Below are 26,577 nucleotides of genomic sequence, written 5' to 3'. Positions count from 1 at the left end.
ATGTTCTTTTTAAAAACTGAGTGAGCATTTGGAGTACTACTGTCTCTAGGTAGTTCAATTATGGGTGATCTATATTTTCTTCTTTAATTTTCTCTATTTTTCAAGTTTCTTATGAAGATGGAGTGCTTTTAGTACAAAGTTATATTCATACATCTGTGTGTATATATGTCTTTAGTACAAGAGAAAAAAGGAAATAAATATAAGTATATATATAGCAATTCCTGGATATCATGCCCACAGTACCAAGAGATACTCTCAGATTGCTAATTTTTATTATTTTCAACATTAATAATGCCAGAGAAAGAGGAGGAGTATGAGAAAAGGAGTAATTTCACAGACTCTTTTCTAGCTTGCACCTTCCAGTTGATTTACGAAGTGCTCCTTGAGTAATAAAACAAAGCCTATAAACCATTAATTTATTGTACTAATAAGCACCAACGGCCCTAATACAATTGTCTTGTCCTGGAAAATGTACAGAAAGTGGCGGGTGCTTCAAACTTTAACAGTTTCTTGCTCTTACTTTTATTATCTTTTCCCTACTGGACTATTTTAGATTAATGAAATAATAAATCCTTCATCCAACTGATTTTATTTAATGTTATGGTAAAATCTTAATCTTGCAATTCTCTGCACTGGAGGAGTGAATCCTTCAAAGACCAGCAACGAAATCGAATTGAAAATGACATTAGAGGATGATGATAAAGAAAATAATTATTGCAATTACTTTTTGTGAATGAATAAACACAAACAGGAAAAATAAATTTCATTAAATTTGGACTTTGTCTTTGGTTATCTCTCTCAGAGTCTGTCTCCCTTTCTCCCTCTCTCTCTCTCTCTCTCTCTCTCTCACACATACACACACACACAGTACTCAGCATCATACCCCTATCCCGTGGGTAGCTGAGATACAGTTAAAGTTCTAATTTCATTTCTCACTTCCTGCCTGTAGCATCCTGGATGAGTCACCGGAAGCCTTCCTGCGTCTGACTCCCCATCCTTGCAGTGTTAAAGGATACGTGACTCTTGCTAAGGTTATCATCTAAACTTCTCCTTCCAGGAGGTCCTGGAACAGGGGTCATGAACACCTGCTTCGAGGGCCCAAGGACACTCTTCTTTGTCCACAAAGCTGCCTCCACCCCTACAGTTCTAGAAACCTGTCTGGAAAGACAGTGAACCGTTCTGCTGTGAAAGCCTTGCTGGGTGGGGCCGCCCGCCCCGCAGCCCTGGCTCCTCCCTGGCCGGCCGGTGCCGGGGTGGGAGCGGTCCCCGGGCACCGTTGCGGGAACCGGCTCCGGCAGATTTGTTTCTCTGCTCGTCAGCCCTCCAGATGGCTCTACCGTGAATATAGCATTCGAATAACTCCACAGAAGAAATCCTCCTATAGCCAGCTGATTCTTATAAAACGTGTGAAAATCAGATTCTACCATTTACTTTTCCACTTAGAATTAGTTTCAAAAGCTTTCCCTTCACATAAATGACATAACATTGCAAAACAAGCATGTTCCACACGGGCCTAAATGCCTGCCAGTCACTGTTCCATGGCTTAGGGGAAATCAGGGCAGAAAAAGCTTATTAAATGTGTGGTCACCAAAGGGAAAGTGGGGAGGGATAAATTAGGCATCTGCGATGAGCAGATACACACTTCTCTGTGCAAATAGATAAACAACAAGGTCCTACTGTAGAACACAGGGAACCATATTCAACAGCTTGTAATAACCTATAACGGAAAAGAATAGGAAAAAGGATGCATGTATATATGACCAAATCCCTGTGCTGCACCTGGAAACTAACGCAGTTGTAAATCAATTGCACGTCAATAAAAGCATGTACAGAGTCTGCAGGGGTTATTTTCAAACGTACCTTAATGCAGGACTAAACTAAAAATGTACCTATTTAGAGAAATAAATACCCGAATAATTCAGAAAGCCTCAAATAGCAGAAGGTTAATAACCAGTGGCTTAATTTAACTTGTTTTCAGACTACTTGGATTTTTTTCCCACAAACGAAGTAATTAATAGACTCTTTGTTTCATAAAGAAAAATACATCTGGTGAGAAGGAACACAGTCCCGGAAGGCACGCAGAGTCCACTCAGAGCGTTTCAAGGACCTGCTATTCCTTTTAGAACAACTTACTTAAATTCTGCCCTGAAATGAGGACACAGCTCTGACTAGTCCACTGTATTTTCGAAGTGTGCCATTTCGTTGTGAACAGGAACAAGTCACCACCGAGCAGGATGCCTTCCCAGCCATCACTACATCATGCTTTATTCACTTTGCCTCGAAATGAAACCACCTCACGGCAAAGTGGAGACGTGGCAAAGGGAGCGAGGGCACGAGTGAGTTTGCCGAAATGTGTGGTTACTGGTTCGAGTCGTGTGCAGATTCCTTTGAGAAGTAAGGGCGGTGGTGTGAAATGCACCACAGGTGAACTGTTATTTGGAAACCAAAATGCTTCAGGGAAGCTCAGGCAGTGTGATGTACAGTTTCCTCATAAATGTTTAAAATAATTAATTTGACCCTATACCATATCCCACTTAAACTGTGTTTATGTAGTGGCTACTACATATTTTAGAAGTCATTTTTAATTACAGAAGGAAGGCACACATGCATTTACCTCCTAAACACAGATATAAACTCAAATTCCATTTGACTCTCATCTGAACACCATTCGCCAGGTATCAGCACTGTTAGGTGTTTGTGACTTACTCCAGATAAAAAAGAGTTCACACAGGTCTGCATATCCATACAAAGTATGTAGTAGCTTGGTGGTTTTTCATTGATAAAGACTGATTTGCTGGCCTGGCAAACATATACTGAGCGTCTGCTGTACATCCTTCTGTCCCCTGCTGGGGAAAGAGCAGGAAACTGGGCAGACGCAGCCTCCTGCCATGAGCTTGTCACCGCTGGAGGAGACACAGGCGGCAACTCTGTCAGAGGCACAATGTCAGCAGTGAGAGCAAGCAGAGGGCAGCGCGGGGGCGAGGCTGTGGCAAAGCCGGGGGCCTGCCAGCGGGGGGGGGCTGCCAGCCGAGGAGGGGCTCTGCCGAATGGTCTAGGGTGACCGTTCTTGACCTGCCTTCACCCAAGCCGGGACCCCAGGGCCAGCATCCCCCAGACGCACATCTCCACCGTGAGCCATCGCCACCCCTCCTGTTCCCTCTGGACGCCCGGAGCACCTAAGTCTCGGCTCTCAGAGTAGAACTGACTGTAAACACTGAACAAAGTCAAACATCTCCTCCCTAGATCCCACCTCCTCTCCTTCCTTTCCTCCCTTTCCTCCACCTTCTTTTCTTTGCAAGAGGCAGTCAGGACCTAGCCTCTGAGAGCCCCGGCTCTTTAAGGGTCGGTGGGCTGACCATCTGAGTAGGAAAGATTCCAGCCAGAATCAGCCAGCCGGGAAGCGGCCAGCTGGTTTCCCCTCGGTCTACAGGGGCATCAGAAACACACAGAAGACAGTAGCGACGGGAAGCAATCTGCTCCAGCTCACGGGGGAGCCTGCCCGTGCCTTTGATCAAAGCTCATGATGCGTGACCTCGGCCCTTCAAACCCTGCAGTCTGAGCGGAAGGACTTCCGAGGACAGCCACGCGGGAGGACTTCCGAGGACAGCCACGCGAAAGAATGCAGGTCGAGGCGAGGTGTTGGGGAGAACACAGTGCAGGAGACGAGGTCCGGTCTCAGCACAGTGGCCTTCCCGCCAAAGAGAAGTGTTAGCCACACGGCGTATTTCCAATGATAGGCTGATCTCTAAGATTCTATTTTCTTACACCTGAAATGAGGTCATTACTGCTCACCTGTCCACCTTGCTTTTTCCACATGGAGTTGTCATTAGGTTTAACTTGAATAAAGCAAAAAAAAAAAAAACCCTCTGAATAGTTGTAACAGATTCCAAGGATGAAAAGAATCATCATTTATGAGATATTGGAAATTGCAGAGCTTCACGCACTGACTGAAACCCATGACCACATAAACAGACAGCTCGCGTGGACCATTAAACACGTGCACAGCACTGGAGGGAGGAGGTCCCCAGCCTCATCGGAAGCAGGAGGAAACCCCAATGTTCTCCTCCACGTACAGAATTGCTATAACCTGTGAAAGAACAAGGAAGATAGAGCTGGAACCCTGGCGCTGACGATCGGAGGCTCCCTGTGCTGGCTCTGATCGGCGCCCAGGAGGGAGAAAGCAGCCTCCAGAGATCTCCAAGGCCCGTCAGGGCCACAGTGAACGGACCCCATTTTTAGGAAAGGGAACTGAATTTCGAGCTAACAATCTATGCAGATTCACACAGCAAAAGGTGACTCCAAGCTCTGTAGGTTCTGGCAAGGCTCCTAAAAACTATGGAAAAGAATTCAAATCCATCTTGTGCGAACCATTCAGAGTCAAAGGATGAACACTGGCTGCTTCACAGAAACGTGCATTGTGCCTCTTGGCAGTCTGAGAACCACGCTGCGCGTCGGAGGACCATCCACCAGGACCTTGCTCCTGCTTCACATAGCTCCCATCTCCTCCTTGTCCTGAGGACCCTCCCACAGGAGGGGTGGCAACTCTTTCTGCAACTTTCAACCCATTTCACAGAGTAGCTTTGCTTTTGAAACAAAGGAGTCTGGCTTTTCTGGGTCAGAAATAAATGGTTTTTTAAAAATTCATTTGCCGTCTGACTAGCACAAAAATGAAATATGAATAAGCTGTATTTCCATGAAGCCAATGATTTGTCTTATAGCATAAAGGACATGAAAGGTTTCATCTTGAAGAAGCTGAAGAAAGAAGCTGGAGAAAGCAGGTTTTCCTGACTACTCAGTATCGATCGTGTAAGCAAACACTATCATCAAAATGAAGACTTTTCTTTTTTTTCACTTTGTCTCGTATTTTTTGCCTCCTTTGGGGAGGGAAAAAGGGAGGGAAAATGAATTAGTGTAATGAAATGGGAGCTCTTCCCCAATTCTTATTTTGATGCACTTTTTCAGTCCCCATGTGTGTTTCAGTGTAACACCGTCCTCAGCTGCAACTTCAAGGGACCTCGCGCACACAGGCACGCGGGCGGCATGGAGGCTGTGAGGTGCACTGCTTTGCCTCCCAGCCCCCCCACGTCTGACCCCGCACCCTGCACAGGTGAGTCGGGGGACTGACGGGCGGCCAGGCACTGTGGCTACCGCCAGGCATTCTTTTAGTGGAAGAATTGTTCCAGAGCCCCTCACTTTTCCTTGACAACTCAAGCTTCTTTCTCAGCGTTTGATAAATCTTTCTTGTCTGTGAGTATTTTCTAAAGAAGAAAATGCACTGAGAAAATCTTAGTGTTATATATATTCACGAACCACAACTCTTCGAATACTGACTTAAAAGTTCCGACAGTGACTCAGTTAAAATGACTTCAGCTGCCTTCGGCTTGTCGAACGACTGCGTTCTAGAACCCCACATCCTATGCCACCGACTCCAGAGCAGTGTGCTGACATCATCCTCTGCTAGTGATTCCTCCTTCCTCCTCCTTTTTTATCCAGTCCTTTGGCACGGATGTGCAACCATGACTGTTACAGACTGTGAGCGCCCTCCTTCAGACCGCTATTTAAAGTTCAGCTCCATTATTAGTTTAAAAAAAAAAAGGAAAGAACAAGGGAAAAGGTAATAAAGGCAGAGACTGGGCGGCACAGACAGTTAAACCATGACTCATCGATGCTAAAATTGTAGGTTCTTAGTTCCTCGTCATAGACGGATGCGGGCGTCAGTGTCACTCCGGATACTCCCCCTGCTCTGCCTCCCCTGGACCACTTTCAGACACATCGGTAATTCAGAGCCTCCTGCTGACGTCATGTCTGAAGTGTGGCACTTGTTTTTGGCCTCGTCAGTTACCAGCCTTTTCACTTGTAGATGCCGTCTCATTATTACGTTTTAAAAAACTGAGATTTATGTCTGCTTTCTAGTAATTGTGACGCTTTGCCAAAGCCATGAGCACCACGCTCTTCGCCACCTGTGTGCTTTCAGATGCTCCAGAGCTCGAAGCTTCCAGTGATCTCTCGTGTCGTGGATGGTCGTCCATTTCCCAGGCTGTGCTGACATTTCCTTCTTGGTTCTTTTACGTTTCAAATTCCCCTTCCTCACACTGGTCACACCGGCATTCTAGGTTCTTAAGGGATTAAACCAAGTCCGGACTGACTGAGCCCTCGTGTTTCCGGGGAGGCGTCCCCCGCTATTCAGTCTCCTGTGACTCCGTCCTCCTGGAAGCCTGGCGACCCCACCAGCCACAAGGGTGACGGATCGCAGTCAGACATTTACAGTTAGGGAGCTCTGGCCATTGACTGAGGTTGGAGGGGCAGTGACACTTCCAGTGCGCGGTGGGTGAGAAGCAGGGCAAAGAGAAACAGGACAAAGGAGCCCAAACAGGACCTGGGGCGCCTGGGAGGCCCGGGTCTTACAGAAAACTCGGAGGACTCCCGGAAGAGCCAAGGAACCAAGGCTCGGTCCCCTGACTTGACTCCTCTGACTTCTGCTACCTTTGAGACAGTCCAGAAAGCCTCAGTGTCATCGTGGGGGTCTAAGATGGGGGCAAACGGAGGGGCTTTAGAGCCCCCGCCCTAAACAGAGCCCCTGGGTCCCTGTGTTTGCTGCTGAGACCAGCGAATCAGAAGGACTGCTGTGTTACCAGGAGTGCATGAGCATCTCGCCTTGCCCAACACATCACAGCGACTGTTTTCTTCAGGTGAGACTCTGCTGGTTCCCTGCGATGACTCAGCCCACACACAGAAAACCCTAAACTGCTCTGGGAGGAGCTCGGGGGTCACCAACCTGCCAGCCTTGTAACTTGCACCGCTGGAGGGCGAGCCGGCATCTCTCCTCGGGGGACAGCATCTCGGCGCCTGGGAGGGTCTCGGCCACCGGCTTATACCTGCAGAGAGCGCGGGGACAGGAAAGCAGTGACTGGATCGGCCAAGAAAATGATTGTCTTCAACAGGATGCCTTTGTTACCCTGTCTCTTCAGTTCTCTCCCCTTTGGACCGTGCCCCGTGAGCCCCTCAAACTCCGTTCATTGTGCGTTTCACATTGGACAGCTGTGAGGCAGCCCTTAGGCTTCACATGGAAAATGATTACAAAAGGGAGTCCAATGTATTTTTCAGTCCTTTCATGTGTGCTTAGTGTGACCACAGAGTGATGCAAATTATCGAAAGAAAGTCTGATGAGAAGGAAAACCAATTAGTTTTCATTTAAATTTTTAGAATACTCTTGAACCACACCTTTTAAGGTGTTCCCACTTTCTTTATTAGCGTTTGAGAGTGAGTCTAGACGTAGTTAGAATCTGCAGTAAAGGGGTGCCCCAAACGCCCACAAGGGTGTGTCGGTGGGAGACAGAGTAGCTCCTCCCCTACAGAGTAGATTTTGAGTATTTTAAATCTTTCAGTAGGACATTCTAGTTTTGGGAAGGTTCCTCTGAATAATTACATTTCACTCCCTGGCTGAAATTCATGGCTATGCAAAGGTTTCTTCTGGGTTTCTAAAAAAATGCCTTTCAAAATTATGTGATCCATTAAAAAAATCTTTGTGAAATTTCCCTTTGCACTTAGCGCATCTAACACAACCTGTAAGCAAAACTGCGTTGGTTAGAGGAAGGGGGAGGGGGGAGGGGGAGGAGGGGGAGGAGAGAGACAGGAGAAAGGAGGAAGTGCTGGGTTGCTGGTCCTGGTTGCGCTGTGTGTTTATGGTCCTCACTCTGGGCTGCCCTGGGAACTCAGTGCCAAAAATTAAACCACCGAAGTTTTCTGTTATTTTCTGGATAAGTCTCAGCTTTTCATCTAAGATTGTTGCAGCAAACCTGGCATCTTCTAAAACGAGTCCTTTGTTTCCCGAGGGCCACTAAGGAAGGAGGTGTGTTGCCTCCACTCTCTGCCCACCGGGTGCTGGGAGGACGGGCACATCCCCCGCGGACATACCGCTCCTTCATTTCTACAAGAGCAGTGGTGAAATGAGGTGCCCAGCACAGGGCAGTGCAGCGGGAACCGTGGGTCTGGCATGTCCCATAAATACGGAGAAAATAGACTCATTTGACTTTTTCAGCAGTAGACATTCATTCCTTCTCTAAAATCCTTTTAGCATCGCCACCGAAAACTCACTCTGTTATCTGTCCTGGATTGAGAATTGTCAGAATCTCACCAGCCATGAGTTGGACAAAATAAATACACCAGCATCAGCAACCTCCCTTCCTTCTCATACACAGATTTTTGCTCATGTTATCAGGTCAGGGTGCAGGAAGGAGTAAAATAGTCAGCTCCGGAGGCAGAACGTGAAATTGTCGTGCCAGAGGCAAGGCTGTGAAAACCCTTGTTCGTCATTTTGATCACACGGAATGGTCTGAAACGATCTGCGGATGATGGAAGTGTTCAGTGATTTTTTTTTTTTTGATAAAAAGCAAGAATGTGGTTTTCTACCCAGCAGGCACGTAAGTTGGCATTTTTTTTTGTTTTCTTTTTTAACTGGTTCTACTGTGGTTGCTGCAGAGGAGAAAGGGTATTACCGGGGTGGAACAGAGCAGAGGAAGAGGGTATAATGGAGTGTGGGTGTGGACGAGAACTAGGAGTAAGGTGTGCCAAGGGCAGTGGAGGGACCACCTGAAAGGTTGTGAGCACCCCAAGGAGATGCTGGTGCTTCACATCGGAGCATCACTGGGCAAGCCGGGATGATGCACTGTAACGTCAGAGGGGTTCAATGGCAGTAACTGATAACTGCACAATGTGTCTGAATTGGAAAGAAACTGGACTGGGGATCCAAACCCAGCTTCAGCTTCCAACTCCACAGCAAATTTCCCACAAGGCCCTAGGCAAGACACCTGGTGGGTAATTCTCCCCTCTCAGTCCTGCCCCGGTGTGCTTCTCAGGACAGGACACAAGTCAGATGCTGCATTACGAACATGAGTTTAATTCTTATCCGTCCTCAGAGTGTGTGAGGTTCCCAAGGATACGGGGCCATCTTTGCACCTGCTAGCTTGCCTGTGTATGGGGAAAGTGTGATAAAATGATGAAAGGCCGAGGACTGGGCTGGGGGAGTGGAGGATGGGGTGACATCTTCTGAGCACTGAATGAGGGCAAGGGTATTTTCATAGGTCACGTTGCATCATTCCTGGAGGACGCAGGGGGTCCAGAGGATCTCTTCTGATAGTGAGAGAGCTGGTCGTCACAGAAGTGAAGTCACCTGCCCAAGTTCACACAGAGATGACGTGGAACTGCGTCTCTCCCCCAAAGCATAAGTGAGTGTGACCTTGTTTGGAAACAGAGTCCTGGAAGATGTAATGCAGTTAAGATGAGGTCATTAGGGTGGGCCCCAAACCAGCAGGACAAGTGTCCTTATAAGAAGAGGAAACGCCACGTACAGACAGAGACACATGGGGAGGCAGAGACTGGAGAGATGCAGGTGCAGAGATTGGAGTGACACGGGTGCATGGATTGCTGGCCACCACCTGTAGCTGGGAAGAGGCCAGGCAGGGTTCCACCCAGCCTCAGAGGGGTGTGGCCCTGGTGACACCCTGGTTTTGGATTTCTGGCCTCTAGAACTGTGAGAGAGCCCGTTTCCTTTGCTGGAAGCTCCCCCAGTTTGGGGTGCCTCGTGAGGGCAGCCCTAGGAGCCTGACACGGACGGCTGCAGTGGTTGAGCTGGACTCGAACCCGGGGCCACCCGACTCCAGGGCAACGTCTCCAGCAGCACTGCGGCAGTCTCGGCAGGACGGAGGGAGCCCCCGGCCCCACGTGGCTCCAGAGTGAAAACAGGATGAGACGGCGTGAAAGACCAACCCGGCAAACCCGACGGTCACCCCCGGCAGACGGGACAGGCAGAGAGGACACACTCGGGCCCTGACCTCTGGGTGACTGGGCCCCTCCTCAGCAGCGAACTAGAACTCATAATGACACAGGCTCATTCAGGCAGTCAGGAAAATCAGCGCGTTTCTACCATTTGCCCAGAGTCACACAATGAAGTGAAATCACTCAAATGATCTCTTTATTCTTTTATAATCGTCTCATTCTGGAACTTGGCTAATTATCACTGAGAACTGAGCTGACATAATTCAAGTATCTGAATACGGTACAGCATTAACAAGTCAGAATAAAAATCTGAATGCTTGGGGCTCCCCCCCCCATTTTATATTGTTCTTTTGACACCTAAAATGGTATAATTCTGACATTTCAACTGAAAAGACAAAAACGTCATCTCAGGCAGGGCAAGGTACTCTGTCTCAGTGTAATTAAAAACATCTGCCTTTGGGGATGTGAGTGGCATCTATCCGCGGTGTCACTGGTCTATCACTGCACTGACACACGACCGCACTGAAACCTCACGGTGGTAACCAGCCTGAGCCCGGCGCTGCACGTATGTCCCGAGCACGGGTGGGATTGGAGACGGAGGTCTCATTCCTCCACCCTCCTGGCCTCCATGGTCCAAGAGGAGGCCACCTGGGCCCACTGGAGGTCCCTACACCAGGCTGACACCTGCCCTGCGTCCCAGATCAGCCAGCCGATGGTAAGAAGTCAGTGTTAACTCCTCCAGCAGACCCCCTCTTGTCTCATCCTGGTTTGGATGAGGGGCATGACTGGGATCTGGTCCACGTCCAGAATCAAGGTCCTGTGGCTCATTCATTGGGCTCATTCCATCCATCAACTAATGCTGACTGAGCACAAAATATCCACCGGGAATGCGGGAGGAATGAAACAGACTAAGGTCCTTAGAGCCTAGGATGGAGACAGACAGACACGCAGATGAGGAGGGATGTCAGATGTGAGGAGAGAGAGGGAGACACACAGAGCAGGCAAGGTTTTGGGGCCGGTGGGTGTCAGCTGGGGAGGAAAGGGAGGTGGCGCTCTCTGGGGAACAGGGCTCAGAACCCAGGGCACAGCAGGTGCAGAAGCCCGGGGTGGGGCATCGCATGCCTGCTGGAGGCAGGGAGGGGCAGGCAGGTGAGAGGGAAGGTGGAGGGGTCGGATCCACAAAGCAGCCACACGGGGTGAGGACAGGGGTCCCGCAGGGGACTCCAGTGACTTCGGCTGTGACTCTGAGAGTCCTGGAGAGGGAGCGAGGGTTTGAGTAGACAAGTCACATCACTTGACATTCACAGAATCGTCGGAGCTGCCAGGCTGCGAGGGGCCCCAGGGAACAAGCAGGCGGCGGGGAGGCTATCTGGAGACCCCGCCCACAGCCCCGGAGGGAGGCCATGGGAGCGGTAGGAACTGGCTGTAACTCTGTCCAGACTGGAGGCAGACCCAACAGGCGCCAGGATGTGTATGTGAGGGGAAGAGAGGACGACCCCAAGTTCTTAGGCCCAGGAGGCAGGAGGATGAGCTGACACTCACTGAGCTGGAGCAGACTGGGGAGCTTAGTGATTTCCCGGGACCAATGCCGCATAAACAAGCGGAAGGCATCAGTGCCACTGAGAACCGAAGAGGAGGAGGCACAGAGAAACTCCTCAAAGAGGAGTGGGCCCAGCGCCAGCCGACAGCCCCGAACGTGGCTCCCTGCCTCCCTGGGCCAGCAGCCTGGCGGCGGTCAGCTGCTTCTGCGTTGCGTCCGCCTGCCCGACCGGACAGGACTTGCTGACCGCTCAGGAAGCTGGGTCTGTTGCTGTCGCAGGGCTGAACGCTCGGCGTTCTCTTGGGGCTGAAACTGAAACCCGGGCTGGATGCTCCATTTGCCTTGTGAACGTGTCTCTGACAGCTTCCAGCCTCCCCCACCACCAGCCTCCATCCTGAACTGCTGACGCGTAAGCGTGGGCTCCCACAGCAGGCTCTGCCACAGCTACTGAAAACCGCAGCACACATATCCTGCTCGTCAAGTTCTGCTTCCCCATCAAGGATTCAAGGACGCCAACTCCCTGTGGACTCACAGGATCGAGAAGATGACAGTGAAATGATAACGGACATGACCATACTTTACAAGATTCTAAGGGGCAGAACCACACCACTGCTCATTTTCATTCTGGGGTCCCTGTATTCTAAGAGGAACAGATTGACGCTGAGGTAGCAGAGAAATGCTAACAATTAAGAAATGTAACGCAGAACCTAAGGGAAGAGCTGAAATCAGCATTTCTCTTGTCTAAGGCGGTTCTTCCATCTACTTTTAAGAAGAACTTTGTGGTCCTAGACATGAAAAAAAAAGAGGTTATGCAGTGACTGTAGACATCAGGGTAAACACTGCAGTGACTCAACTGACTGTCACGAAATTGTAGTCGTCGCCTTAGGAAGATGCAGGGTGTGTGTATCAAGTGAATGCTTAAAAAACTCAGGTGTCTCTGAAATTGCTTCTGTTTGCTGAATATTTCCTCCATTCTCAAGGAAAATTCTGCTGTGAAAGTTTTAGTCCCGTAACCCCTTAAAATTCAATTCTGTTCAGCAAATATTCTTTGAGGACCTATTACGAGCAAGATACTCTGTTAAAATTGGGAGTTCGAGATTTGCAGATACTAAATACTGTATATGAAAATAGTAAACAACAAGTTTATACTGTACAGCACATGGACCTGTATTCAATGTGTTACAGTAACTTATAATGAAAAAGAACATGAAAAGGAATATATATATAAATATGAATCACTACGCTGTAAACCAGGAATTGACATGACATTGTAAACTAACTATACTCCAATAAAAAAATTTTTTAAGTGCTGCAAAAAAAAATATACTCTGCTAAGAAATGCACTGGTCACCAATGCATTTTGATTTCGCTGCGTATGATCAAACATACAACATGACATTTCTTGGCCAAAATTATATCTTAGAAAAGACGTGGTTTCCTTATTTCAAGACCTCATGGCATTTGTCTTATTATGTCTTATTTAGTTGGGACAACAAAAGAATGTTGGAGGAGAACCGAGAACCTCCTTATCCCTGAGGAAGGCCTGGATCATCCACAGGAGGAAGACAGTGCGGCACCAGGGAGCTCTCAGTGGAGGGAGGATGGTGGAGGGAGATGGCCGGTGAGGGGGGCGGGCAGGCAGGGCTGGGACTGTGCGATTTCCGAGCAGCCAGGGAAGGCAGGGCTGGAGGTGTGGTAGGCAGTGTGGAGGGGTTGAAGTGTGTCACACGGGGAAGGGGCTGCTGGAGTTGTGACTGGGGACTCAGACAATGCCCAGAAGAAACCGGAATCCTGTGGCATCGAGACATTAGCAGATGGTGGAGAAGTGCGAGGACTGGGTCTGGTGCTTCAGGACACACGTAAAAGGAGAGGTCAAGGGCTTGAGGGCCAAGTGGAGTCAAGCCAAGTTCTGGGATGCTTTGCTTTCCAGAGGCAAGGAAGAACACACAGACTCCATAGGCCGGCTTGCAGACGCACGCAGGTCCTACACTCTGTTCGTGCTTGTTTTTGTGTTTCTGTTTTCCTCCGGGTGACCTTTTCCGCGGACGCTCAGCTCTCACAGGATGAGGGCACCACTTCTTCTGGACCCACGGCCTTGGTAGGGTCCTGCGTGGTCTCTCTTTCCGACACGCAGGCCACACAAGCAGCTGTCGGGCCGCGGTTAAACAGGGATGCGTTTCACGGTTCTACAAGCTTGCCCGGATTGTCACCGCGCCCTCATGTTCCTGCCCTCACAGTAAACGCAGTGCAGGTGCGAGGCGTGATTTTCTAGCTCTCTGGGGCTAATTTCCAGCATTCAGAGCGCTGAGTGGTGGGCTGAGCATAACAGCTGCCTAGCAACGGGACTGACATACATCACAGAAACAGTGAGGGATGCAGGAAAAGGAGCACAAGTGGGCTTGGAGAGGAAGGGAACCGATTTCACTGTGGGGTGGGCAGGGCGTGAGGGGAAATGAGACCAGGCGGAGGATTTGCAGAAGTGCTTCTCAGTGAAAGAGGATCACTTCTGTTTCCTCTTAAAGGGAAGGATGTTCAAGCAAAGAGATAAAATTGTCAAAAAATCGTCTTATTCACCCCCAAATCTATTGTGTTCTCTAAGCATGCTCGTTCTTTCTCTCCTTCCATAACTCTAAGGTTTGGACATCCCACCTAGGCTGGCGGGTCTGTCCAGTTGCCAGCCCCCGCGCCGTCTGCCGGTGGTGGGTGGGCTCTGTGGGGCCTCCCCCAGGCTCACACTGCAGAACAAAACCTGAGCTGCTCCCATCCCACATAGAGCTTTACCATGTGCACCTGCCCATCGCCCCACCCCATCTCCCACCAGCTCCCCACCGGTCCTCCGCATCCAGCCAGTCAAACCGCTTCCACCCTCCCCACCCGCCTTGCACCTGCTGGACCCTCTGCTTGGAGCTCGTCAGCCTGATACCGTTTCCAGGGGGTTCACCACCTCTGCTCTCCAGTCCCCATGACCTCCCCCTGTACATTTACAGGAAGAATGGGAGGGGGATGTTAGCTATGTTTTGCAGTGGCTTTCGGGTCTCCTGGAGTGTTCAGACCTGGAATTTGGTCTCGAGTTAATTTTCACATCTACTGGGACTAACATTCAGCTCCCCAGTCTCATCGGGATCTGCGTGTGACTCTGCCGAGGGGAGAAGAGTCTTCACATGAACACCATGACAGTCTCTGGCCCACTGCTCAGCCCACCAGGAAAGACTGAGTTCCCCTCGCTTTCCAAATTGTGGTAAACAGGCTGCTGTCACCTTTAGAAAAAGAGCAGATCATTCAAAGACACTGTGGTGCTTCACTTTCCCATGGGCTTCCCAGCTCAAGAGCCCCCAGGAACAGGGTCCTTGGGAAGAGTCGGGGGACAGGGCAGAAGAGCTGCCCCACTGACGTCACCCTGCAGCCGCATGCCCCTGACGGTGCTGTCGGGGCCGGGGGGCTGGGTGACCAGCACAGTGAGGGTCCTCCCTGACTTCCATGTGCAATTCTCCAGAGTTCACAATGGGGCAGGGGGAGGCAGGGCAAGGGGGGGAGAGATGGGGGGAGGGGGACCCCAAGGAAGAGGTATCGGGTGCCTGTAAATGTCAGGGTATGACGCCCGGTCATTCCACACCATTCCTGAACTCTCCCAGCAGCCCCAGAACCACCCGCACAGGAGTTGCAGGATGACTTCAAAGAGTCAGTTTACAGCGAGCTAGGGTCCTAATCCAGGTGGTGAAACTGCAAGTCTCATGGGGCTTCTACGAAATTTGGGAGATGGGAAAAAACCAGGCACTTGCCCCTTTTGTTTCTGAGCTTGAAAGGACAAAGGCAGCCATCAGAATACGGAATAACGTATAAGTGAGGAACATTAATAAGACAGCAGGCGGGAGCAGCAAGGCTCCAGGCTACTGCCTGAAAGTCCGTCTTCCCGTCAGGGTTACACTCCCTCCTCTGTCTCTCTGTCCCTGTCTCTGTGTCTCTCTCATTATGCTGGGGAGGTGTTGCTTTTGTTACTATTATTTTAACAGCGTTACTATGTTATTATTTTAACGTAATCACGGTTACATTTATTAGGCATTTATCTGTGAAGATTCTAAAACACAGCACCCCAAATTCAAACTCAGTGTCTGGCTTTCACATCGCTGCTGGTGGAGACCCAAAGGTGAGAGAAAGGTGGTGATACGGTAGACTGAGGGGGGTTCTGAGCAGGCTGCCAGGCCCCGGAGAAGCCCCTTCTGTACCCTTCACCGGAAATCCCCAGGATGGTTTTTGTGAGGGTTCTACCGAAGGTGTGGGGCGTTCTTGGGGGCCCACTGCTAACGTGCCAACCGGCTGCACCGTGGGGACGGCCGGGTACGAAGGACCACAACGGAAACGTGTCCACTTGCCCCGCAGCTGCTTCCACGACAGCATCTCGCTCCGCTGCCCGCGGCAAAGCAGGCCACACGGAGACGCGGCCTTAATCCTGCGGCCTTCATTCACACACTTCACGTAATTAAGCCAGAGGCTCTTATCCCAGACAATATGGAGCTAAACAATAAAAAAGAATGCAAAATCGTACCTCTGCTCCTGGGATTCGCCAGTACCACGAAGCCAATAAAAAATGAATTCAGAGCATCTGCCTAGAATTTCCATGACAATGCTCTCAAGTGCTCTCACATCAGCCCGCCCCTCCACTGCATTTTAATTGCACAAGGTCGCACCATTCTATTTACTGAGTGAATGGAGGGAAGTGAAACCCCCATTACGAGTGTCCTGGTGTGAAGTACACATGCAATTCCACTTCCAGGGCAGCCTCTTCAGCAGGTAACCTTTGCCTTGGCCGGGTTTGGACTTGCTTCTAATACGGCCCTGGGATATTTTTCCACCTAGGAGCCCCCTCTGTGCACGCACAGCACTCCAGAGCCATCTACTGTGGGAGACATCTAGAACCAGGCCCTCTGGGAGGACAGAATCTGTGATGGAGATGAAACATCCAGGGCAGGCAAAGGACCCGGGGCCGGTGCTCTCTGACCACGCCGCGCACGCCGGGGAGGATGCCGAGCACCAGCGGTGAGGACGCGCGAGCCGCCGTGGCCCCTCCTGCGCCGCGCTCTGCGGAGTGTCCTGGCTGAGCCACAGCCTGGCTCTGTCAGGTACAAGAACAGCTTGCTTCCTTCGACTGAAAAGAACAGATGTTCATTTGTTGTTTAAGCCTAAATAGGAGGCCTCTCTAAGCTCTGTGGTTTAAGGGAAGTTATCCCATTCCTAAACCAATTTGCTCCTTAACCACATGTGCACCAGGGTCAGTCTGACCTCCTGTCTTTCACTAGGAACAGGAAACCAAGGCAGGTCTATTTGTTGGAGATACTTGTTCTTCTAGTGTTTGCTCTCCCTACCACACAGAGAAGGCAATTCATCTCCTTGAAAAAGGCTAAAAATGTTTATGAAGATTGGTGGCTAATGCCAGTTATTTTACTATTTCAATAAGTTCATGCCGATTTCAGATCCCGAATTGAGTTACTTCCAACCGTATGAACCTGCTGTTCAGAATATCATTGCTGTTATAACTGGTTAGCAAATCAGGAAGGAGAATGAAGTTGTTACGGTCTCCAGAGGAACAGCCTAGCACTGAAGCCAGATCTCATGACTTCCACGGCCATGAAACTTTCTTTTGAACATCTGCTTTTGAAAGTGTGTGACAAGAGCTGAAGGAAGACTTAGGGTTCAGTATTGGTTCAGGACATCAATGATGTTTGTTAACTTTGGAAAGTATTAATTATTTTTAAAAACATGTTATTGAGGTGTGATTGACAAGCAGCCATATGTATTCAGGGCATCCAATAGGGTAAGTGTGGAAATGTGTATCTGGGAACCATCACCACAGCCAATGCCATAAACACAATCTACCACCTCCAGAAATTTCCTCTGCCTTCTTCATTTTCATCCACTTATTTTTTTTTTAAATAAGAGCACTTACATAAGATTCGCCCTCTTGGCAATTTTTTAAGATTACAACACACTCCTGTTAGGCGCAGACACAACTCTGTACGGCGCACCACTAGGACTCACTCATCTTGCAGAACTAAGGCTCGGTGTCCTTTCACCATCACCTCCCCGCTTTCCCCTCTGCCCACCCTCTGGCAACCATTCTGCTCTCTGCTTCTATGACTCTTACTACCTCGGATTCCATATATAAGTGGGGTCACACAGCATTTGCCTTTCTGTGCCTGGTTTATTTCACTTAGCACTATGCCCTCCGGGTTCATCCGTGTTCTCATGAATGAAACAATTTTCTTCATTTTTAAGGCTGAATACTATTCCGTTGTATGTAAACACCACATGGAGAGTACTAATTTTAAAATGCAGTCAGCTAAGACTTACAAAGACAAAACTGGCATTTGTGTGGTGGTCAAGTCGTGAAAAATGAGCAGTAGTCAATTCTAATGCCAGTTAACGGGGTTCTCATCTGGAGCCACGAAAGGCAAGCAATGTGCATTTTTAAGAACCCAGGATCAAAATGATAAACTTAACACCTAATTTCCTTTCTCTTCAAGGAGACACTTTAAACACAGATACGGTACTCTTGAACAATATAACAGAGACGGTTGACAACAGTGAAGGGTAACTAACATTAAGAGTGAGAATCCAAGTACGCTTGCATTTTGAGGGAAAATAACATGGTCACGTAATTGTCATATTTAATCTTGATCACTTATTGTCACCATTTGAAAACACTGACTGGACAGGACAGGTCCACGTGAGAAGCGCTGGTATTTGAGACACCTCAGAAATTTAAGGATATTATCACCCACCATTAGGCACTGATGTCTCCAATGAAAGTTTTAATTCAAAGAAAGGCACAATTAAAATCAGTACTAATTAGAACTCTAAAGGAATTAATAATACACAAAATGCCCTGTCTCTTCACATCTACTGAGACACCGCACACCCGTGACACAGCGCACGCTGCGAAGTTCTGCTTCCCATGGCCTCTGGCTCTCACACTCCCTCTCTTGACAATTACCACGAAGACCAACGGGTGTACAGCACTTTGCTTGGTCCTGGACACAATGGTCGACAAGATATGGTCTTGCCTCTGGGTATCCTTTCACAAGAGTGCTGGGTGCTATCCAGTGGACCCCTGGGAATTACCTAATTTTATGGAGGTATCATCTTTGATTGCTTTTGAATAGGCAATTTCGTAGCTCTGCAGAGACAGAACTGAAACTACAGAAAACTGATAATGTGCAGATAACTTTTGTCCAAAGTAACAGAAATGACATTTGTCGGGGCAGCACCGATAAATTTTGCCCATAGAGAAGATCATCTCTGTGAATAAAATCTAGTTTTAATATCTGACTAGTTCTAGTCTCCTCTTTACATAAGGAGGTGAACAGAATATTTGATGTGTGTTTAGATTATATCTATATGCCAGTCATGATTTTACCTTTTTGAAAATTAAATTTTACCACGGTATGATGGGGTAATCGAGAATTAGCAAGGGATGGGTTGACATTCTACAAATAATCAAATCCAATTCACATCTTCATCCCAGTACACTCTCCCGCCTCTGCAGTCCAGTTTCCATTTTTGTGAGCATCACTCTGTGGAAACATCATACGTCAAGGTGGCTCACAAATCTACACAGGCAAACCCAGTGGCTGCATTTCGGGGCTTTTTCTCCCCTGATGCTTCTGTTTTCGTATCACTTGATCTTTCTGTGGCATACGAACCCCCTGGCATCTCCCTCCCTGAAACAGTCTGCCTCTCACCTGTCCCACACATTCCCGGTCTCCACCCTGCACTTTATTTCCTCCATCCTTCTAATCATTGTATGTGCTTTTTTAGTAGCACTTGCTTCCTGCCTCTCCCGGAATGTCTTCCTCAGTAGTAGCAAATGTACTCAAGACTGTAACAATCTCTTATAAACCAATGTTTTAAAAATTTTGTGTATGTAAGACACCACAGTCACTCCCCTGAACGTCACACCAATGTGCTGAATAGCCCCTGGACAGGCAGGTTGGATGTCCCAAGCACACCTCAGGACCAACCCATTCCACTCCCCACTCCTGCCCCATACGCTCCCATTTGTGGTCAACTTTCTATCTACCTCCCTCCCTGGCACCTGGAAGTCTGGAAAGACTGGTCCATCAGCACGTACTGACCACTTCACAACCTAAACATCTCTCAAGTTTATATCCTCTTCATCTCAGTTAAGTACATGCCATGAAGCCTCAACCACTTCGTTCTCAATGACTGGACTCCATCCTCTCCTACATGCACCTCGGTCTTGTCAGACTCTCACAATTTCTCCGACGTTGTTGAGGGGCTCCCCGCCTTCCGCACAGGGTCCTGGACGTTTACAGGCTTCACGACGCGGTCCTCTCTGACTTCTCTGAGTTAAACATCTCCCGGCCAGCGGGCTTCTGCACGTTGACTTTTACTGCACTCACCCTTCTCCCTCGCCGTTGTGCTTCTGCATGTGCTTGGGGTGGGGGGTGGCAACTGCTCTTTGATTTCTTTTCTGGGTAACTCTAAGTGGTCTTCAAGAATCGGCTCGATGTCACGTACCCCGGGAAATCTTGGGAGCCCCTTTCCCGGGAAGCCCCCTGCCTGGTCCAGATGCTGCCTGCATCCTCCTGTCTCCTCACTCTCACTGCCGGCTTCCATGTCCCTAGCATCTGAGCAGAGAACATTCTATGCCATCCATATTTTTATCCCACAGTACCTGGTATACTGAAACCATTCAACAAGCTATCATTGAATGACTAAAGGAGGGATGGCAAGAAAGCAGAAATGAGAGGAGGTGGGAGAAAATAAAATGTTTTTGGTTATTTAAATATTATTTTATATATTAATATAATTAAATCTGTAGTGTTTATATATAAGTATATGTACTTTTAAAGCAAAAATACTTAAATAATGCTATTTAATATTTAATATTATTTTAATAATAACTCAGGGATACTCTTTTGCCAGTGACCAGCCATTTATATAAGTATATAAAAATTAATGATTGTACCATCACACAGCATATTAGTGATCAAATGAAAGCACAATTTCCTAGTCATTCACTTCTTGTTTTTATTTCTAGCTTCTATCCAGGGGAATTGGCCACTTTTGTCTGACTGGCGCCTGGTCAGCACAGCGGAGGTGGGCGTCCCTGTCCGGTTCGCACGGACCCCACTCTACAGCAGCGAAGCGGCGCCGGTCGCCTTAGCAGCGTCGGCCCCGGGCGAAGGGAGCCAGTGACGCCGGGGGACTGGCGACGGCCACTCCTTCTCCAGACCGCTCCAGGCCCCTGGAGGGTCTCACCGGTTACCCACGAGCACTCTTTTCCTCTTATTCATTGGATTGTTTTTTAAAAATGTTAAAGTACCCATTTTTCTTCAAGTGTGTCTTCTCCCGCACCTTCAGATTGGGTGATGCTAAGAGAAGCCTGTGGCTGATTTATTTAAAACCATTTTTAAGCTATCCAAGTTTCATCTAAAAATAGGACTGCTGAGTGGGTCAACTTCAGTGAAAATGACAAAGTGGATCAGGCTTAAACCCGCGTTGATACGTGGCGCACCGCACACGTGCCGCTGTGGAAAGGCGCGGGCCGCCTTCAGGGCCGCAATCTCTTACCAACGGAGACGGGGCGTGAGCCGCGACCTCGGTGGAGTCCTCACACCCTCTGCGTCTCGTCCAGACTCTTGCAGATACTTCAGGTGCCCCCAAAAACCCTCTCACGGTGTCATAGCTGCCACCTGCCGAGATCGGGACACTCAGAAGTTCATGGGGAACCTGCCATGTGAAGCATGGAAGTGCAGTGTCTTGCTCACCGACACCTTCTCGGGAGTGTTTCTGGCCAGCATTAAGGGTGACTCTCTCTACAGTGCTCCTTAGAGGCTGTGGAGATCTGACACCCCCCCGTCCATCTTTTCTCTTCTTGGCTGTCTTCTCATTGTGTCTTTGAAAAGTTCTTGACTCTCTCATTCACACCTCAGTTTGCACAGTCTTTCTTCCACCCGGAACCCTCAGGGGGTCACTCTAATTTCACAGCAGAGAACCTGGGCTCCTCCTTTCTGATCCTCTGCTGCAGAAACTCTTCTGACCAGAGTTCCCACGAGTTTTAAACATTTAATGCCTATTAGCCACAGGACCAATTCCAAGTCTTGCACCTGATACGTCATTCCTGCCTTCCTCTCTGCTTTCGTTTTCTTTGATGTATTTATGCTGCTGCAACGAGAAAGTCCTCCCAAACACTTCAGGATGCTTCTCACTCCCTTCCCTTTATTCAAGTCAGATCCTGAGATCTCACTCCAAGTCTGAGGTTTCCTCCATCACCTCCTGCAATGAGCTTACTTCTCACGCTTGCTCGAGAATCTTCGAGGCACTCCTTCTGACGGGATGACAGGCTTTACTTCTAGGCTGCGACAGCACCCTGGTACCACTGCGTCTCAGGCATCTCTTCCCTCAGCTGAACTGAGAGATACATCAGGCTTGGGCAAGACCCATCTTTGCATCCTTAACACGTAGCCCGACCTCAGGCAGTTTGCAGGAACTCCGCATTAACGCCAATGAATAACCTTTCTAGAGATGTCTTTGAGCGTTCAAGCTTGCAGGTCTTTAGAGGGCACTTGGGTAAGATTAAGGGCAAGAAATAAAATAATCTTTAAAGGAAAATAAAGTACAGCCATCACGGAACGTTGTACTTTGTTAGGTTTCATGTGCGATCACTACTTTTCTTAATTTTAAATACTTCAATGAATGACGTATCTGCAGCTTCACATGAAGACTTTATTTTTTTAACTAAATGAATGAATAATATATGGGAATCCTGAAGAGAGAATGTAAGATATACATACAGCTTATACCTTTCAAACCCTGTCTTACTCTGGTTTTTTGTTTGTTTTTTGAAACACCAATTATTGCTAGTTATATATAAATATATATATATATATAGTGTATATTACATATAACACTGTATATGCTATATATATGTGTGTGTATGTGTGTGTGTGTGTGTGTGTATATATATATATATATATATATATATTCTCTGACCACTGAGATGGAATGATAATAACACACGTAAAGGCCAGAAGTGTTTCCTTAAATCCTAATTTTTGAGCCTTATTCAATGACCTATTAAATGTCTGATAAATGATTATAGCAATATTTGCAGGTAATGGTTATAAATATTTACGAGATAACACATGAGAAATGTAAGTGAAAGTTACTTTTTAAAAAGCTATCTCTTTATCCTTGTTATGTATTAATTTTTGAAATACCTTAAGGATTATTTTTTTTTATGTCTTAGGGTGTCCCTAGGGTAAAGCACTGGTGATCAGAGAACTGGGAAATTTGCTACTAACTCTTAAAATTCACTGGGGGCAAAGCAGGTGAAGTTTTTTTTTCTTGAGTCAAAGTATTTTTTCATGTGGGGTAGGGGGCCGAATGCTCATAAGTCTATTCAAAGCTTTGCACATAAATATGCATTTCTGGTCATTTTGGTCATAGAAGCTTCCAATCCATGAATTCCCTAAAAATAGGGAAAAAGTCATCAACTTCCTGGACAATTTCTAACGTGCTTAATTTTAGCTTAATTAAAATCCCATGCACATTCAAGCAAATACAGTGTCCGCCTCCACTTCCCACCCAAACTCTTGTCTAGCATCATCATTCTATAAAATACCAGCTGCTCTGTGTTCATTTTTACACAGAGATACAAGTCTGTTTAGGCAAAGGTGGTATACATAATTGGAAGAGCAAAGAAGAAAAGTGTACCACCATCCAAACTATCAAAATGACCTTTGAAAAAATACAAGCTTTCAAACAATAGGATCATTTTAGGAAGTTCTCTGCTGTGAGAATAGATTATCGGTGCTCACAGGACAACCCAGGAATGATTAATATGTAAAATACCATCCAGTAGGAAACCAATATGAAAAATAAAAAATAGGGACCACTTGTACTCTCCACCCTTACACAACTTAAACCCAAGCAACACACATGAAGCAAGGATTCTCAGACAGTGAACACTGGTGACCCCTGAGAGGGAACAAGTCAGCTAGGGCCCTAAGACCGCCCCAGCCTCCTCCATCCAGGGGAGGCACTGGCTGAGGCCTGAGAAGGAGTCCCAAGTGAAGCCTGAGGAGCTCCCTGAGTGGAGGAGATGGCCCTGGGGGTGGGGGACGCCAAGGCAGCTTGAGTTCACAGCAGATAATCTGAGAAGAGAGAGCTGCACAGAAAGAAGGTTCCAGGGCCCTTCAGAGCCCCCCAAGTCTGCCGCAGAACACTGATCAGCACATACATGTGAATACACTGCCTATGACCAGGGAAACAACCGCCCAGCTGGAGGGGAGGACACCATCCCCAGGGCAGAGGCGGGCAGTGAGGAAGGCCCTTCCTAGCAGCCAGAGTGAAAAAGTCCACACCACGGGGCACTGGAGAGAGGACTCAATTGCTTTGCATCCGTAGCACAACATAAAAAGGCCCAGACTACATGCTGATCTGCCTCTAACTAAAAAAGCATGTGAGTATGACTGCAAAAGAACAAATTTTTTTTCTAAGTAACTTAATCGTTTCAAAGTCCAAATTCAAGAATATTTATAGAAATACAAAAATACATATCACATGAAAAAGTAAAATTTGTAATATCTAGTAACCAATCAAAAATTACCAGGCACGCAAAGAAGGGGAACAATGTGAAATGTTAATCTGTCAACATCGACCCAGAAATGGCAGGTAATGGAATCTGTAGACGGACACTAAAATAAAGATTAAACATATTAAAAACCTGAAGGATTTTGAAAAGATCCAAGTTCTAGAGATTACAATTCCAGTAACCGGAGCAAAAGATGCACAGGATGGGATGAAGTGCGGATTAGACTCTGCGGAAGAAAAGATGACTGAGCCTGAAGACGTGGCTGCAGAAACCACCCAAACTGCAACACTGAGGGAAAAGACAGAACAAACACGGACATCAGCGATCTGCGGGACAGACTCAAGCATCTAATTGACATGTAACTGTAGAGTCTAAGTGAGAGGAGACAGAAGGTGAGAAAGAAAAAATTCTCAATAAGATTATGACAAAAATTTTCCAAACTCAATGGAAGCTGTAAACTCATAGGTCCAAGGAGCTTGATGAACTGTAAGCACAAGAAATATGAAGAAAACCTCTCTAAGACTATCACACTCAAATTACTCAATCATCTTGCAAAATATACTTGGAAAGTGAAGGTGAGGACATACAACACCAAGGGTGAACCACGACGGAGACCACGGACGTTGGGTGACTAGGACGTGGCAGTGTGGGCTCGTCTCTTGTGACAAATGTACAGCTCTGCTGGGGGATGCTGACCGTGGGGGAGGCTGTGCATGCCTGGGGGCTGGGGGTATATGGGAACTCTCTTTGTTTCCAATCAATTTTTTGTGAACCTAAAAGTGCTCTAAAAATAGTCTGTAAGGATAAATAAACTGAAAAAAAAAAGGTGAAATACGTACATAGTCCATACACACATAGTTCGAGGGGAGCTATGGGTTCATAAAAAGCCTGACTGTGTCATTTCCCAGAGCTCCCCTCCTTCTCAGTCTCACTGGCGCTTTCTTGCTCCCTGAGTCTCCACTTCCCTGTGTTCCAGCCTGAAGTCTGGGGCTTTATGACCCGTCCCCATTGTATGTCTGCACCTGGGACTGAGATGCAGGTTGACAGGCAAGAGAGAAGATCAACAGGGGTTCATCCACCCTCTTGGGGCCACTGCTCTGAATTAAGTGCCCGTGGGCCCTCTGACATAGGACTGCTTGTGGGGAGGTGGGAGAGAATGGAGGAGTGAAAAACAGTCTATTTCCACATGCTTGGAGCTTTACTAGTTTCGTGTCCTGCCCCTTGTGCCTGGAGTAGAGAGTGCCTCTTGGAGCTGTTTCTGTTTGCACCAATGCCCACTTCTGGGTTTAGAACTGCCTGGATTCCAAGCCAATGGATACTGAAAAAATGTGGGCAACTCACCATCAATTCAATGATGCAATTTCAACAAGTAGAGGGAAATTTATATGAAATTTATATGAAAAGAAAATAAGGTTTCACATTGCTTAGAAACTACAAATCACTAAAAGCCAACCAAAAATGAGGCAACATGAATATCCCAAGAACTATTAAATAAATTGAATTCATACTTAAAATCCTTCCAAATAAAAAACCTCCACACCTAAATGGCGTCTCTAGCAAATTCTACCAAAAATTTAAAGAAAAATCAACACGAAGTCTATGCAATCTTTTTCACAACGTAGAACATAGGACACAGTCTTGGAAAAAATGTTTGCCAATTAAATGTTTAATACTTATGTGTCTTCAGAATCTATAAAGAACTTTAAAATCAATCAGCCTAGTGAAAAATTAGGCAAGACATTTGAACAGAAAATTCACCAGAGAAGATGTATGGAAAGCAAGGAAGTCCATGGGAAGGTGGTCAACATCACTAGTCAGCAGTGAAATGCAAAGTAAACTCCCAGCAAGATGCGAGCACACATCCCCCAGAAGGTTGCAATGAAACGGCCGTGCGCTGGAGAGGATGTGGTAACTGGAACACTCATACCCTGCTGGTGAGGGTACAAAATGACAGGACCATTTTGGAAAGGTGTTTGGCAGTTTTTTAAAAAGTTAAACATATACTAACCATATGCCTCGGCTATTCCACTCCTCTCCTTTCACTCCCAAAGCCACCCCAAAATGAAAACATGTCCATGCGAAGACTGGTACATGAGTGTTCACGCAGCCCTGCTTGTAATAACCAAACCCTGGGAGCAACCTAAATATCCATCAGCAGAGTGAACATTCAAAAGGAATGCTACCGGGCAAACCACTGCTAACACACAAGCACATGGTTAAAGGTCAGAACTATTAGGTTGACCGAAAGAAGCCGGATAAAAAAACAGTACACAATCTATGATTCCACTTGCAAAGTATTTTAGAAACTGAAACCACTTTATAGTAAAGAAAAAGCATCAACGCTCGTTTGGGAATGAAAAATCAGGGCTGGGTAAGAAGCTGAGACCACAAAGGGCATAAGGACTACGTTAACCATCTTGATTTGTGAAGTGGTTTCTCAGATGTAGATTTATGTCAAAATTCATCATTTTTTAAACTAAAAAACAGGTGCAGTTTATTGCATGCCAGTCATAGTTTATTAAACCAGTTAAATTTTTTTCAGAAATAAATAAATACACATTCATAAAAAGAATTCAGAGAAACTTAACAAAAACTCTGTCCTGGATGCCTACAATAGAAACCAAAGTTCTCGCTTCTTCTGATGTTT

The 26,577-nt window shown here is 47.4% G+C and overlaps 1 protein-coding gene across 1 annotated transcript in view; it reads right to left on the bottom strand.

Annotated features, from left to right (window-relative positions):
• The window catches only part of LOC140694371 (unconventional myosin-XVI-like), a 124,995-nt gene that overhangs the window by 77,910 nt on the left and 20,508 nt on the right, over positions 1–26,577 (bottom strand). Inside the window, exon 6 of the mRNA XM_072957641.1 lies at positions 6,776–6,875. Coding sequence (XP_072813742.1) covers positions 6,776–6,875 — 100 coding nt within the window. The remainder of the gene's footprint in view (positions 1–6,775; positions 6,876–26,577) is intronic.

The sequence above is a fragment of the Vicugna pacos genome, unplaced genomic scaffold, assembly GCF_048564905.1.
Source record: "Vicugna pacos unplaced genomic scaffold, VicPac4 scaffold_21, whole genome shotgun sequence".
NCBI classification, from domain to species: Eukaryota; Metazoa; Chordata; class Mammalia; order Artiodactyla; family Camelidae; genus Vicugna; species Vicugna pacos.
Note: the sequence above shows the minus strand (reverse complement) of the source record. Positions and strands in the feature narration are given on the sequence as shown.